The sequence below is a fragment of the Bacillus rossius genome (assembly GCF_032445375.1).
Source record: "Bacillus rossius redtenbacheri isolate Brsri chromosome 4 unlocalized genomic scaffold, Brsri_v3 Brsri_v3_scf4_2, whole genome shotgun sequence".
Taxonomy (NCBI): Eukaryota; Metazoa; Arthropoda; class Insecta; order Phasmatodea; family Bacillidae; genus Bacillus; species Bacillus rossius.
Genome location: NW_026962011.1, coordinates 40,330,297 through 40,344,766, shown reverse-complemented (window position 1 = coordinate 40,344,766; position 14,470 = coordinate 40,330,297). Strand labels below are relative to the sequence as shown.

At 38.9% G+C, this 14,470-nt stretch overlaps 1 protein-coding gene across 11 annotated transcripts in view; it reads right to left on the bottom strand.

Annotated features, from left to right (window-relative positions):
• The window catches only part of LOC134542058 (fatty acyl-CoA reductase wat-like), a 175,232-nt gene that overhangs the window by 20,145 nt on the left and 140,617 nt on the right, over positions 1-14,470 (bottom strand). For all 11 annotated transcript variants that reach the window (XM_063385932.1, XM_063385924.1, XM_063385928.1 and 8 more), the window contains 4 exons: positions 9,704-9,952; positions 5,300-5,445; positions 3,378-3,487; positions 1,649-1,838 (listed from right to left, as the gene is read on the bottom strand). In XM_063385932.1, coding sequence (XP_063242002.1) covers positions 1,649-1,838; positions 3,378-3,487; positions 5,300-5,445; positions 9,704-9,820 — 563 coding nt within the window. In that variant the 5' untranslated portion in view covers positions 9,821-9,952. The remainder of the gene's footprint in view (positions 1-1,648; positions 1,839-3,377; positions 3,488-5,299; positions 5,446-9,703; positions 9,953-14,470) is intronic.

Sequence of the window (14,470 nt, the reverse complement as noted above, 5' to 3'; positions counted from 1 at the left end):
AAATAGTAACAAACTTTCCATTGTCAGTAATTTTTATATATTTTTAATGTTTATCTGTAATTTACTCAACTTTCGCCGGGGCACGGAGTCGTAGAATACAGTAACGGTAATTGTGTTGGCGCGAAGGGCGCCATGTTGCCACCTGCGAGCGATGAGCTCAGCCCAGTCCATCTTCATCACTGACCGAGAGCAGACGCGCCAGCACCCCGGGGACTTCACCTTTGTTCTGCACTGACCAAGTAATTCTGTCTCGTTAAGTATTTCTGAATCTCTTTCGCTCGTCATCCTCGGGGCAGCTCTCGGCCAGCGGGCTGTTTAATTAATTAATTGTCTCAGTCGAGTTTTTTCATCACCGTGTAATAAGTATACTTTGCAGCATGGCCACGTGTGTGGACCATGCCTTCACCTAAACCGATTCGTGCCTCAGGCTTTTTAACCGTGTAATGTGTAACGTGTAACGGGCGTGTAGAGAGACGTGTTAGTGAAATTAAATCTGGAGAATAAATATAAAGTGAGTACTTATTTAATCACGTGGTGAGTGAGTCTAGGAGTGTGGCGTGCCCGACGCCTAGAGCGGGCCAGGTCTGGGTAGCTAGGATAGAAAGGGCTGGTAACTCGTCCCCACTTGGGCTACGTCACGCCCTGAGTGAGAGACTCCGCCGGGTCCACGTGCCCTTCCACGTGGTGGCGCCCATAGTTAACATCTCGAAATCACCGGCAATGCGCGATCAGCCCTCAACACTACCAAAAAGAAAAAAAAAATTGGGTTTTTTTTGTTAGTTTTTTGAGTTATAGGTATTTTTTCAAAGTTTTAAATTCCTTACTCCGCATTAAATTTTGAGATAGGCATACTGTGATTACAAATTTACATATTATACATTTATAATTCTGTCCATGCAATCCTATACAACCAAACTATTTATAACAATTCTAAACTAAATCAATTATGCTATACTTATGAGAAAAAAATTCTTTGCACACCTTAAGTGGCAAAAATTTTAATTGGGGACCTCTGCTGCTTTTTCATCCTGTAAAACAATTTACTATGTTTACATGAGAAATTATATTAAATGATGGCTGGCTCCTTTAAGAAAATTTCCAAATAATACGGAACTGACCACTTATTCTAAAAAAAAAAAACAATAGTAATATTTTTATTCATTTTCAAAATGACCTACTTTGAAATTGTTACCCATTATAGACCAAATAGTTTCAAAAGAGTTATTTTTTAAAACATTACTAGAATACTATTATTATTATTATTATACCTCAGAATCTTTACATGAAATACACTTTAACCTAATTTCCAACTTCAGAACTGTGTGCACCAATTCAAGTAGAAAACTAAAATAATTTTACCTGATTTATATTTCACTGTCTATGATAGGTGGACGAAAAGATAAGTCTGATAAAAAGAAAAGTTCAGTTTGTCACCTTTATAAAGTACAAACGCTAAAAATGAAAAGCGAAAATTCAGCTCTACTTGCCTATTCTCAAAGAAAAATTTTGCTATTTACTTTGATGCTGAAAAAGGGTGACTATTTTTTAAACTAAAAAAATAGTATTTGGCTATAAATACTACTGAAAGTTTCTCAAATTCAAATAGTTGGATTAATTAAAAATATTTCCAGCTAAATTGTTTCCTTACCTCATGCTCATGGTTGAAGCCACAGATAAGATGCAATTGGTGACCATATCAGCTGGAACCAGGTCCAATACCAAGTCTATGTCTGCATTATTAACTCTCAATACGCCTGTTCCAACTCCAGTGACAATAGATATCGGGCCATACATGTTGTCCAGCCACCCTGGTATAGGCTCTCTTACTGTAGACACAACTGTAAACATTTATTTACATAGTTTTGTAGCAGCTATTGTAGCACAAATTTGTGTCTCAAATTCTGCACTTGTCACGTCACACTTGATGGACGTAGAAAAAGAATGTCTCATGTTTTTATGTTTAAAATTCATGAATTATCAATTATAATTACTTCAATTTTGATTCCTAGGTCAAATATATAAATTTGTTTTTCTGTAAGATTTTTGTAAGATATGCAAATCCTAAGCTATAATATTGTTACAATTTATTAAAAACAATAAATTGTCATGGGAAAACTACTGGGTTCGTAAATGGATAGCCCTATTAAAGATTTTACTACACAGTTTTATTGACTGCCAATATTTACATCACTAACAAATATTCTAAAAATGCCTACTACTCAATTAATCTTAAAAATGTTTATTCCCCAGTCACTCGGTTTTTACACACCGCACACCTTGCTGGGCTGCACCTCTGGCGCAACTCTCGCTGCAGCACCCCTCATGGACCTCCGTCGCCACAATCCGCCGTCGCCTTCGCACTTCCCTTCGCCGAGGTTCCACTCGACGGTTCGCTCGGAACTTCAATTGGGACTCTCACCGCACCCGCGGCACTATCGGAAAGACTATCGCACCGGAATTGAACTCGACTGAACTCTCGGATGCCGGCGTCTTGGGCTTATATAGGCCCAGGCGCCACTTCTAGAATTCACGAGCGCGGCTGGGGCCAGTCACATCATTCCGCGCAACCTGATGCCAGAATTATCAAGATAGGTGTCGGCAGCTCGCGTGGCGATCCACATAACTCCCCACATATGCCAGGTGTCAGGTTAACAGCGCCGAGACAGAAAGCCACGTGGAGATCGTGGAGGAGGAGGGGGGGGGGAAGCGACTATACTTTTAATCCACCAGGCGCGCGCGGCGTGTGTCACGTTGCGGTGGCACCAAAACGTCAGATGCCATGCGGGGCCGCCAGACAGCTCCGAATCTCCGCACGCTGCGGCTCTGATCACGTATGAGTCACTGTAATTCTTAATTTGTTGGTCTTAATTATTTTAGTGTTTGACAACTAAATCACCTATGAAAATTATTATATTTTAAAAGTTCAATATAGAAACTTTTCTGAAGTATTTTATTTCTACATATATAATGTATATTTTTAAAATTATTGCATGTAGGATCTAAGAAAAATGCTAATATTAGAAAACTAATTTTAATCAAATATGTACAAACACTAAAACTGTATGTATAAGCTTAAAAACTCTCAAAAAATAAATTCCTGTAACTGGATATGCTGGAGCAATGTTAATAAGGGAAAACAAACACAATAAAACAGAAACCAAACCTAATTACCCATTTATAGTTAATGTTAATATCTTCAAAATAAACATGATTCTACCTAAAAATACACATTACTCTGTCTTCTGATTTGTTAATGCTTAGTTAAAATTATTTTTTGTAAATGTACTAACAGGACATTTCTTATAAATAGGTAGTGTCAAATTAATTTTTAATTACAAAATAAGGAAATATTGTGAGGTAAGCACTTATGCACTTACCCATTGAGGGCCTCACAATTGCAATTGGTAAGCCTTTGGCATGCGTCAAAATCAGGTTCTCCGTCACAGCTTTCGAGAACAAATAAGGGATTTTCCTAGCACCTGTTACCCTGAAAAACCATTAATAATTTTTCAAGCATAAATATATTCCTCTTTAAGAACAATCAATGCCAGCATGGATGCTTAAGTCAAAGAGTATTTATTTGTAAGTATGTATATAATACGAGTAGGCACATGATTTGTATTACGGACAGACGTGGCATTACCTCACAGCATACAAGTCTATGCGGGCACAGACTCAAACGAGTCACCCTGAATGCTTAGGCCACTGCACTAGCCCAACAACAACTTAGCTCAGCATCACTTGAGCTATAAATAGGGACAATGGTAAAGTACAGTAGATGCTCCATCCAAAATGCTTAAAAATCTTTGAATATGGTTGGCAGCACAAACTTATGTTTACTACAAATAAGATCTTGCAAGTAGTCTAGGACAAGAAATAAACATTAACATTGAGCCGGCAGCCCGACGTAATGACTTGGATTTTGAAGTGCCCGCCGCGGGACTACTGATTTCCCCTCCTCTAGGTCCGATTTTTCCTTCCTTACCCCTCCTGAGTTGGTCATGTCCACGCTGCGCATGCGCCGACATCATGTCGAGGCTATATAAAGACGTAAATTTTGTTAACTCGGTCTTCTTCGGCGTACTTTCGGATTGATAAGTTGTAGATCAACCTGGTCGCTAGTACAGGCGGGTGCGTGGGCAGCACTCAGAGTAAGTAATGATCGTTAGGAATACTTATAATTTTTCTATCTAGTCACTTTATTTCGGCTCGCCCTTTGAAATTGACTTAATGATGTGTTTATTAGAGTTAATATGATATAATGAATAAGCAATTATATTGTAAGACATTATTTCTGCCGTAATCTGAGCTAGCGGGTTTGTGGACAGACCATATTTGGCAAACTGCGCAAGCATGTTCCCGAATGAATACCGTTATGGTTAAGCGCATCATGAAGTAGTTGAAGTTGCTAAGCACGTTGCATGACTGACACGTTTGTAAAATTAATTCTAAGGTTAAACAGGTGCGCATGTTGTTCGAGAACGTAGCTAACTTTGTGGTGTACGTGGTTGTCTGCGACATACAAGCTGTCTGCGTAACCTTGAACCTAAAGAGATGGCAAACGTATTTAGTAACATCCTATTGAAATTAAATTTACAGAGCAGTATTGTTTGCACGCGAGCTGTGACTTTTGTATTAACATGTAACTTTGTTATTACTTTTTTGTGCAAAAATATGTAACCAAGTTCCTGTAGTGAATGTGAAAATGTCATTGAATGTGCTAAAGAGATAAAAACCACACAAGTGTAAAATAAAAGATCATGTTTAGAAATATTTTGATTTTCTTTCAGAACATGCAGGGTTACACAGTTGCTTGCCTTGTATGAAACTAGCGTCGTGAGGGCTTATTCTTAAGATCGCTGGTTTCAACATATCAGTCTCCATTTAAAGAAACACTATTCAATCATAATGATGGTACCTAAGTAAAGTTATTTTATTTTATTAATTTAGGTTTTATGTTTATGAGCAATGCCATTAGAGACAGACAAAATCTAAACTAATCAAGTAAATGTGGGTCGGAATTAACCTTGACCTATTGTAAGTAACCAGCTCACCATATTCATAGTTTGAAACTATGAAATAAATTCAGGTTGGATGGACCAGGATTCGAACCGCTTTCGAATGTGAGTCCAACATTTTATTATTTTGCCACCTCCCTCGGTCATAAGCTGTGTAATATTTATTCTAAGTAGCTTGTATAGTTACTTACACATCCTGTTTCACATTTTTTGTACTATTTTATTTGCACAGCATATCAACATACCATATATATTTTAGTGTAATAGGGCTAATGTATTACTTGTGACTAAATATTTCGAGCTCTTGTTCACTGACTCTATCCATTAGAGCCAGTACCTCTTCCAGTTGCATTGGTGGGTCATAAAACTCTTCTCTCACCTCCTTACAGTTAACATTCGAAAAGGCTGTTGTAACAAACACTGCAGCCTGAAACAGTATCGTCACATAAAGTTATGAGGGATAATTTTCCACAGTTTAATGAGTAACTAGATTCAACACTGCGAACAAACATTTCCATTAACATGTTGCCTTTTCCAACATTACTCCAAGTTAGAAAGAGTAAATTGGGTCAGTGCACAAGTTGAAATGATAGCTTAGCCCAATCTGCCATTAGAAACACAACTGAACAACGGATGCATTAACATAACATCGACCAGGGACTACCTACTCTCCTCCTGTGACCTCTATGTGCCCCACCGTCACCCTCTATCTCCTCCTCTCTCTTTTCTTCTTCAAATAACCCACCGACGACATGTGCATTCATGCACCGAACACCCCAAAGAGAGGATCAAAAGAGTGAGTGATTACACCTCCAACTACCATACTATTGAAATAACTTTTATTTTAAGAGCCAAGATTATATTCTTTACGAGCAGATATTTAATCAACTGTTACGTGTTGATTTAAAAACCAATACAGACAAACACTAGCGTACCTGGAAAGAATCAGCATAAAATTAAACTTTAATATTTAATTCATAGAAAATTGCATGCCGTTTTAAATTAATGTTTATGTAGAACTGATCAACAAACTTAATTATGCTTATCACAGATATTTTCAATCTCTTTTTTTTTTTTTTCATCCTTAAGGATTGCGTGAGAAGGCTGAATTTGAAAATATTTACCATCATTTCACTTCGGATATTTGAGAAATATATAACGATGCTTGTTCAGCTGAGTTAGTAATATGAATCTCCAGTAAAATGATTTGTGCTGCAGTGTATTTTGTAACGTGCAATAAAATGTACTTGCTGTTTCTTGTGTTTGTACTTGATCAAGTGGTGACTACCACTAGCGAGTAAGGCATGAGACATCTCAAAAACCCATGCTTTCCGTTTAATGAACATTTAGTATCATGCCCGAAACTTAAAAATAGGTATATCTTGTGGTGGTGTGTGAAGGGGTTTAGAGTCTTATCCCACACGGCTGACATCTCGCTCTGAGTAAAACGTTTGGCTAGTTCGTGTGCCCTTCTTCACAGTGTGATGCCACGCAACTGTAACACCGACATCGCTATGCAAATAAACCCAAACCACATCCAACATGAAGAAGTATTATTTTTTGTTGTTGTCCTTGTATTTTACTACCACTGCTACTTTCAGTTACTCTAAAATAAATGCCAACCATCTAGTGATAGAGCTAGTATTCAAGCTCCCTTATACTTAGTGGTTGTCATGATTATTTTCCATCCTGAAATTCATATTCTTTTTTGCTTGATTTGTAATTTAAAATGATTATTAATTACTATAGTATAAAGTGTGGGAACTTGCACACGGAACAATATGCCTTATGAAATTTGTACAGTAGAATCCCGCTGATGCGACCCCCCTCTGATGCGTCCATTCTGTTTATATGACCGTTTTTTGAGAAACCGTGAAAAATTTGAGCAGAGAAAGTTGAAAATTTGAGTAAAATTGGCTGAATAACAAGTCTGTTACACTTTGTTGGGCGCTATGTGTTCACATTTATCTTGGCGAGAGCTGTACTGTAAGCAGGCAGGCATACAAAAGACGGCTAAAATTAGATACCACCCCTCTAGACTGTCCACGCTAGCCAATACCGGTAAACTGTGCGCATCACCTGATAGCATCTACGCGCGCGTCTATTGCCGTCCCAGTCCAGTTTGACGATTGTGACTCGTTTTTGAATTTACACGGACTCGTGGATTCGTGAGAATGAGTATAAAGCGAGCCAGTCTGTCGCTAATGAAAAATTAGGAGATTGTCCAGCAAGTGTATAAGAAGACAAATTCCAAGACGAAGATAGCACAGCAATATGGCATTCCGAAGTTTACTCTCTTCACGATTCTTAAAAAGAGAGAAAAATTATAAATGCAGTACAGAAGGAAGGCAGCAATTTGCTATTGAAAAATTTGAGGGGTGCGACGTATTAGGTGCTTCAAGTGTGCGTGAGAGGTAAGATAAAAAAGGTGAAGAGGGCGAGACCTGCCAGCCAATATATTTGTGGGAGGGGGAGACAGATAAAAGAGAGCAAACCCTGCAGTAAGCGGAAGTGGTCAAGGTCGACATTTACCGTCACACTCGCTAGCTAACAATATTGCTGGTCGCCAGCCTCACACACACACACACACACACACACACACACACACACTCACTCACTCGCGCGCGCGTATGCACGGCACATGATCATTGCTCAGTCACAAAGTAGTGTTCAAGGCTGACCGAGATTGCCCGAGCCTGAAAAGTTTGGACAATTATCTACCCGAGCCCGCCCGAAGTCAAATTTCGCCTGCCCAAGTCGGCAAACACATTTACTTTGCTACGTTTCATCGTAACCAGTGAATAAAATACAAGTGTCTGTGTCGCCAGACAGTGGCGACTGGCGAGTAGATGCGTGCGCAGCCAGCAGTTCCGCTCTCCTTCCCCTCAAATACCTTCCACACGTGTTTTTTTTCTTTTTTTTTTTTATGCTTTGAAGGGATGTGGAAAAGATAATTGCTTGAGCTGTCAAAATAAACATCGCTGACGGCAAGGGCAGGAGCGCATCCTGTCGGTCTGTCGCTGTGATTATCTACTCCAAAAACAGGTCACAGCATTTCAGGATAGCATTGTTCTGATATCTTTCGTTTATAGCTGAATGTTTTCTACCTGATCCACACAAGTTCCTTCGCCACGTTTTGAATGAAAATAACCACCAGCCGGCTAGCATAGCCGAACTCGCGTGACGCGAATTCACTTAGCGGGAGTATTTATCGGAATCCATTGTTCGGGGTATGCGAGTCCGAGGTGTAATATGAATTTAAAAAGTTGTCTATTTTACACCATAGACTATTTGAATATGAAATCTATGCGAAAAAGGCGATTTTTTATGTATTAGGATATATTTGGAAGGGAAGGGGGGGGGGGGGGGGGAATTGGCCCGAATTATCTATTGTAACCATTCCGTTTATAAGTCCGTTTTTCCGGAAACCGTGAGGGGTCGCATCAGCGGGATTCTACTGTATGTGGAGCCTTGTGTGCAGGTGTACGTACTGACTCAATCACTCAAAATGTTGTCCCTTATTAACAGTGCTATGGGCTGGGCTATGAGTTATCTGAAGTGTTTTTGTACTGGGTTCTGCAATCTGTAAATCAGCATGGTCTCCTTCAGTGATGTTGCTTTGGGAAGCTTGATAGCCCAGTAACAGTCAAGACAACTTACAAGAACACACTGTATTAGTTTTTATTTTTAATTCATATGAACTTAATTTGTAGATTTATTTTAACACACTACTTACCAATACACGTATATATTTATTTTCTGTAGAATAAATTTTTTGTTTAATGAATTTATTGGCAGCATATCACATATGTAACAATACTACTCATATATCAATTGAAAAGTGAGTACACATCAGGATTTCTACCACTGACCACATTTTGCCACAGTTCAAAATTCTGTACATTCTAATATTTTAATTAGTTTTGTTTGATTTTGTAATAATAATGTAAAGTAAAACTATTTATATGGTTAAGAATATTATAAAAATGATGCTGAAGTTTCTCATATTTCACTCCAAAACTACCCTTATCAAAAGCTGTTTTTGTAAATCTTGGAAATTTCACCCCCTGGACAACCTTTTTAACTCTGCCACGAAATCTGATATGGACTCTGTATGATGTTGTTTTCTATCTGCGAACACAAATCATGCGGCAATTTCATTCTTCTTTGGGTCAAAATGCCCGTCCAATGCTGTAAGCAGTTCATCATAACTACAGTCGATCAATTCCCTTGGCATAACAATAGATGCAAGTAGCGCAAGAGCCGGTTTTCCTATGAGTGTTAAAAACGTGGCTCGTAGTTTTTTTTCTTCCTGGATTTTGTTAGCTTCGACGAAAAATGAAAATTGTGTCTTGTAATGTGGCCACGTGTCTGGCTCACTAATTTTCAATTCAGGTATTTTGCCTAACGCCATGACACTCTACAACCACTGTAAACACTTTTCTTCTAACTGAAATCTCATCCTCGTCGCCACTTTTATAGTTGTAATAATAACCAAATTGAATCCTTAATCAGCACATTTTTATTTCCTTTTTTCTCCATAACACACCCGCTCTGCATACTTCAACAAATCACACACTACAACCTCAAAACAAAACACTCTGACATTCCAGACCATGTTCCGACAAAACAACACTTTCTCCTCCGTACCAACCCATAAACATAAAAACATCACAGTATCTCACCTTCAGAGAGAAACAGTCCCAACACAACCTCACGGCCTCCATCGTGCCCTTGATGTTAGTGTTTATTGCCACTTTCATTGTCTCGTCGAACCTGACATTGGCAGCCAGGTGCAGCATGATGTTGACATGTTGGGTCAGGTGATAGTAGTCCGAGTCGCTGAGGCCCAGACGAGGGCTGGAGCAGTCTCCAGCAACGAACACTATCTTGTCAACCGCGTCTGGTTGCTCGTGTTTCAAGAGGTCGAATACCTGAAACAAAGAACAAGGAACTAAAAAGTAGCTCCAGAAATATGAAAAAAATATATATATATATTATTGTGTGACAAAATTCATAAGGCTTTTATAAGAATTAACATGACGTGGAAAAATTTATATAAATATTGATGTCAGTTACTATTGCAGGCAAACTCTCAGGCTGGCTTACACATTCCTGTAAGTAAAATCCAAGCAAAATCTTTGTGGGTTAATTAAAGGGGCACACAACACAAAATACAAGTTGTTGTGTAAGGAAAGATGATGGTCTACTATGAACTATGCAGGTATCAATTTTTATTTGCGGTGTCCCGTTTTCGAGAAACACGGCTGGAAGCAAGCAGCTGTGACGTCATCTCGCTCACCCGGTCGCGTGGAGTGGCCGCTGCCTGTCTTGTGTCTTCCGACACGTGTACGTTTTAATACATTGCGCGTGTTCCTCAGTTTCTCACGAACAGTGCGAGGTCTCGTAACGTATACGTTCACAAGTGGAGTGCTATGTTACAGATGAGTGCAAGATTATTGTATTGTATGTATGTGCAAACAGTAGATAGTTTTTTTAGGACAATGCCGAGTTGTATTGCATTCGGATGTAGTAATTCTTCTCGGAACCGAGGAAATAGAAGTAAATGTATATTTTTCCATGTGTTTCCGGAACGTTCTAAATTTCCTTAAGTGTTTTCCAAATGGGTATCATTTTGGTGCATGTTTATGTTCCCAACATTTTCTAGACACAGATTTCGATGAAACCCAGTTAATGAAATTGAAATTAATGCACGACGAAAAATTTATTGGTCCTAAATTGAAGTCCTGCACGATACCTTCAGTGAGGAAATTAAACTTGCTGAATAGTGAAAGAGTAGACGCAGAATTCCCATGAACTAGTACAAGTAATACGCGTGCAGTGCGATACAAATCAAAAAAGCGAAAATTATTAGTACAGGAAATGCTGTCAACGAAGAATCGACCTCAAACTATACGCAAAGCTATGATAACCTCTGGAACAGAACATCCTGATGTTTCTCAAAACAATAAAAATAACATAGAAATACAGTGCGAATTAGGGTCTGAGTGTTTTAGGCAATATTCTGCTGTGTTTGGTGGCACTCAGCATGACTTGACTGTAACAGATAAATGTGATTTGGATGAAAGATTTTTCGAACCAGATGAGTCGGAAGCAGAATCTGAGAGTGAGAACGGTGACACACACGAAGGGGAAATGTACAAGCCATTCTGTTCTCGAGCAGAAAAAAGGCCACAAAAATATTTCATTGTTGCTTGGACGTGTTTACTGGTCTTTTTTAAAATGTGTAGTGACTGTAGGAATGAAATACGAAACATATCTTATTACTGCAAGGGTGCTATGGTTTGTATAAAAACTGTGTGCTCTTGTGGAAAGATATTTTCATGGCATTCTCAACCTTTTATTGGTAAAAGACCAGAAGGGAATGTGGAAATTGCTTCATCACTTTATTTGTCAGGAATTTTATTCAATTCTTTTAAGTCTTTTTGTAGTTGTATGGGTATTGCCATGTTTTCAAAAACAACATATGATAAGATTATCAACAAAATAATTAATTCGGTTTTAAACTCCGTGTGGAAAAACGAGAGAGACACAAACATCCAAGAACTAAAAAAGAATGAAAATGTTTGGCTAGCAGGCGACGGACAGTCTGACTCTCCAGGGTTTTACGCAAAATATGTTGTATACTCTAATGAATTTCCATAAAAGGGTTATCGTAGATTTTCAGCTTTTGAAAAAAAAATGCTTGTGAAAAATTAATGTCAAAAATAATTGAGGAGGAAAAATGCAAAATAAAACTGTTTTTGAGTGACAGGCATTTTGGAGTTCGCCATTACATGAGAACACAACATCCTACCATTGAGCATAAATTTGATGTATGGCACATGTCAAAAACATTAATGAAAAGAATAAAAAAAATTGAACAAAAGTACCCCCGATTTCATGCTTGGAAAGCAAGTATAAACAATCATCTCTGGTGGGCGGCTCAGTTATGTGGTGGAGACAGCGAACGCTTGATTGAAAATTTTGTCTCTCTTCTATACCTACCATATAAAAAATCAGCACGAATGGTACGAAGGAGGTGTAAAAAATGTTGTGAACATGAACTTATCAGTGAGAATGGAAACTCAAAGAAACTGTGGCTTAGCGGTTCATCTGAAGGTTATTATGCTCTAAAGAAAATAATTGTATTAGATAAATTATTCTTGAAGGACCTAAAGCATGTAAAACATTATGTACACACTGGTAATTTGGAAAGTTACCATAACGTTCGTTTGAAATATGCACCAAAAAGAGTTCACTTTTCTTTCTGCGGTTTATATCGGCGGGCAATTTTAGCTATATTGGACTACAACTGGAACGCAAATAATCAGAAAGTGGGATGTAGAAGCCAGTATTCAAAGGCATCTGGTGACTGGATTCTAAAAAATAAGTTTGCACTGTCCACTGACGGGTGGAAAGAAGAAATATTAGGACGTTTGAGAGATTTGAACTTAGAGGAGCCTGGAGATGCATTAGACCTATCGGTGCCGGAAAACATCGCTCCAGTACCTCGTCCTTCTATTGACGCCTTGAAGAATAAACGCTTCTCCCGCTTTCATCATGCTTCTCAGTAAACAGGTACGTTTTATTGGAATTGCTAATATACTAATTTAATTTACACCTTATGTATTTGTATAAAATAATCAAACTATCTAACATTCAACACAATATAACAGGCCAATTACATAAAATAAATTTATGATTTGCTATATATAAAGAATGGCAAATGCTGAAAAATTATTTTATGGCTGATAAAAGGTAGCCCTAATTAGGCCATCTATCACTGTTATGTTTAAAACCTGTGTATATTCCATTACGTTCAGGAAAAGTTAATCTGATTCTATTAACAACACACGAAGGAATTACCACTCTGTTGTGGTGTCCTACAGCTGTCCATGAGTTTATCCACGAGGTGAATTGTTTGTATGCAGTATATCTGCACGTTCTATTTGTAGGATTTTCTGCTGTTAATTGTCGCTTTTTTACGTGACTTTTTGTTTTTATGCTTAAATTATGACGAGTCATGGTTAACACTTCCCTATCTAGAACTAAATTATTAAATGAAAGGTTTTCTGTTACACAATGATAAACTGTGGTTTTAACATTTCTCACGTTTTCTATTTCACAACAACACACACTCTCTTCATCTGGGTTAATTACAACACGGCTCAAACTGAAATGGTTGAAGACTCTTTTTATTCATATTAAGTAAAAACGACACACACTAAAAACTTTACACGAGGTGTAAATGCATACATGTAACACACTAATATAGTTTCATGTACCGTAACAAAAGAACAGGAAGGTGAACGCACGCGTGACTGCATGCCACTGTCCTATAGTCCCCGAGCTCGGGCAGCCGGCTATGAGCGAGATGACATCACAGGGCGCTTCATATTTGTCTTCCTCGCGGCATAGCTCTGGTTTCACGCCGGGTTTGTCGCATTCGTTTTGTAACTTTTACCGCTTTCTTTTACAACAAAAACCTGAAAATCGAGATTTGTGTCGTGTGCCCCTTTAATGTGCAAACTGGCCTTAATGTTGATGCCTAACCGCTTTGCCGAGGTTGCGAGGTGGTAAGTTGGGCCCTGTCTAGCATGTCGCATGGAGAGACTATGCTCTCAGGGTTGACGTCGCCACGTGGCTGGCAGCGGAGACACAGACAGAAAATACCCCAGGGTGTAAGTCCCCCAGGACACTATGTTGCTGAAGACACAAATAAACCGAAGGCGGGTGAAATGTACATTTATTGTGCAGTCCACTCGTACAGATGCTGCAGAGAAAACTCCCACATGGGGCATCAATACATTAAATTAAGCGGCTGGTGAATTCGGGCCAGCCAATGGACTAGTTGTGAAGCCTGAAACAAAGAAAATATTTAAAAATTTACTATCACCAAGAATGCGGATGACCACAAAGGACACCGGGCTCCGCAGTGCGACATGGCTCAACAAGGGATGACAGCAACAAGACATGATGAACAGCCTGGTCACCCCGAATGGCCGCGGCCACTAAGGGTTCCTTCCCGCGAAAGATCCGCGCACCTCTGGAGTGGGCGAGGCCAGGACTTTTGAGTGGATTCACATCAGGTCAGCAATTTTTAAAGATTATGTTTTAAGTGTCAATGAAAACATTGTCTATTAATTTGGTGCATACTTAATGAGTCATCGGTAGACTTAAAATATCCCGTTTAATAGTTGCGCGGGTGGCTATCAGTGTCTGTGTTCATGCAACACGTTGTGTTTTCCTGGCACTGAGCATGCTCACACACGCATAACCGCGCACACGCCCCTGCGAGATGATGACTGGCCATAACAGCCTGTGAGAGCAGAGGGAACACTAACGAGTGTCGTCAGTGTGCTTATCACAAACACAAAGGACTGTCGCCAATAACCTGATTTATATTTGCAACGGAAACATAAAGTTAAATATGTATTCCAGCTCTTAAT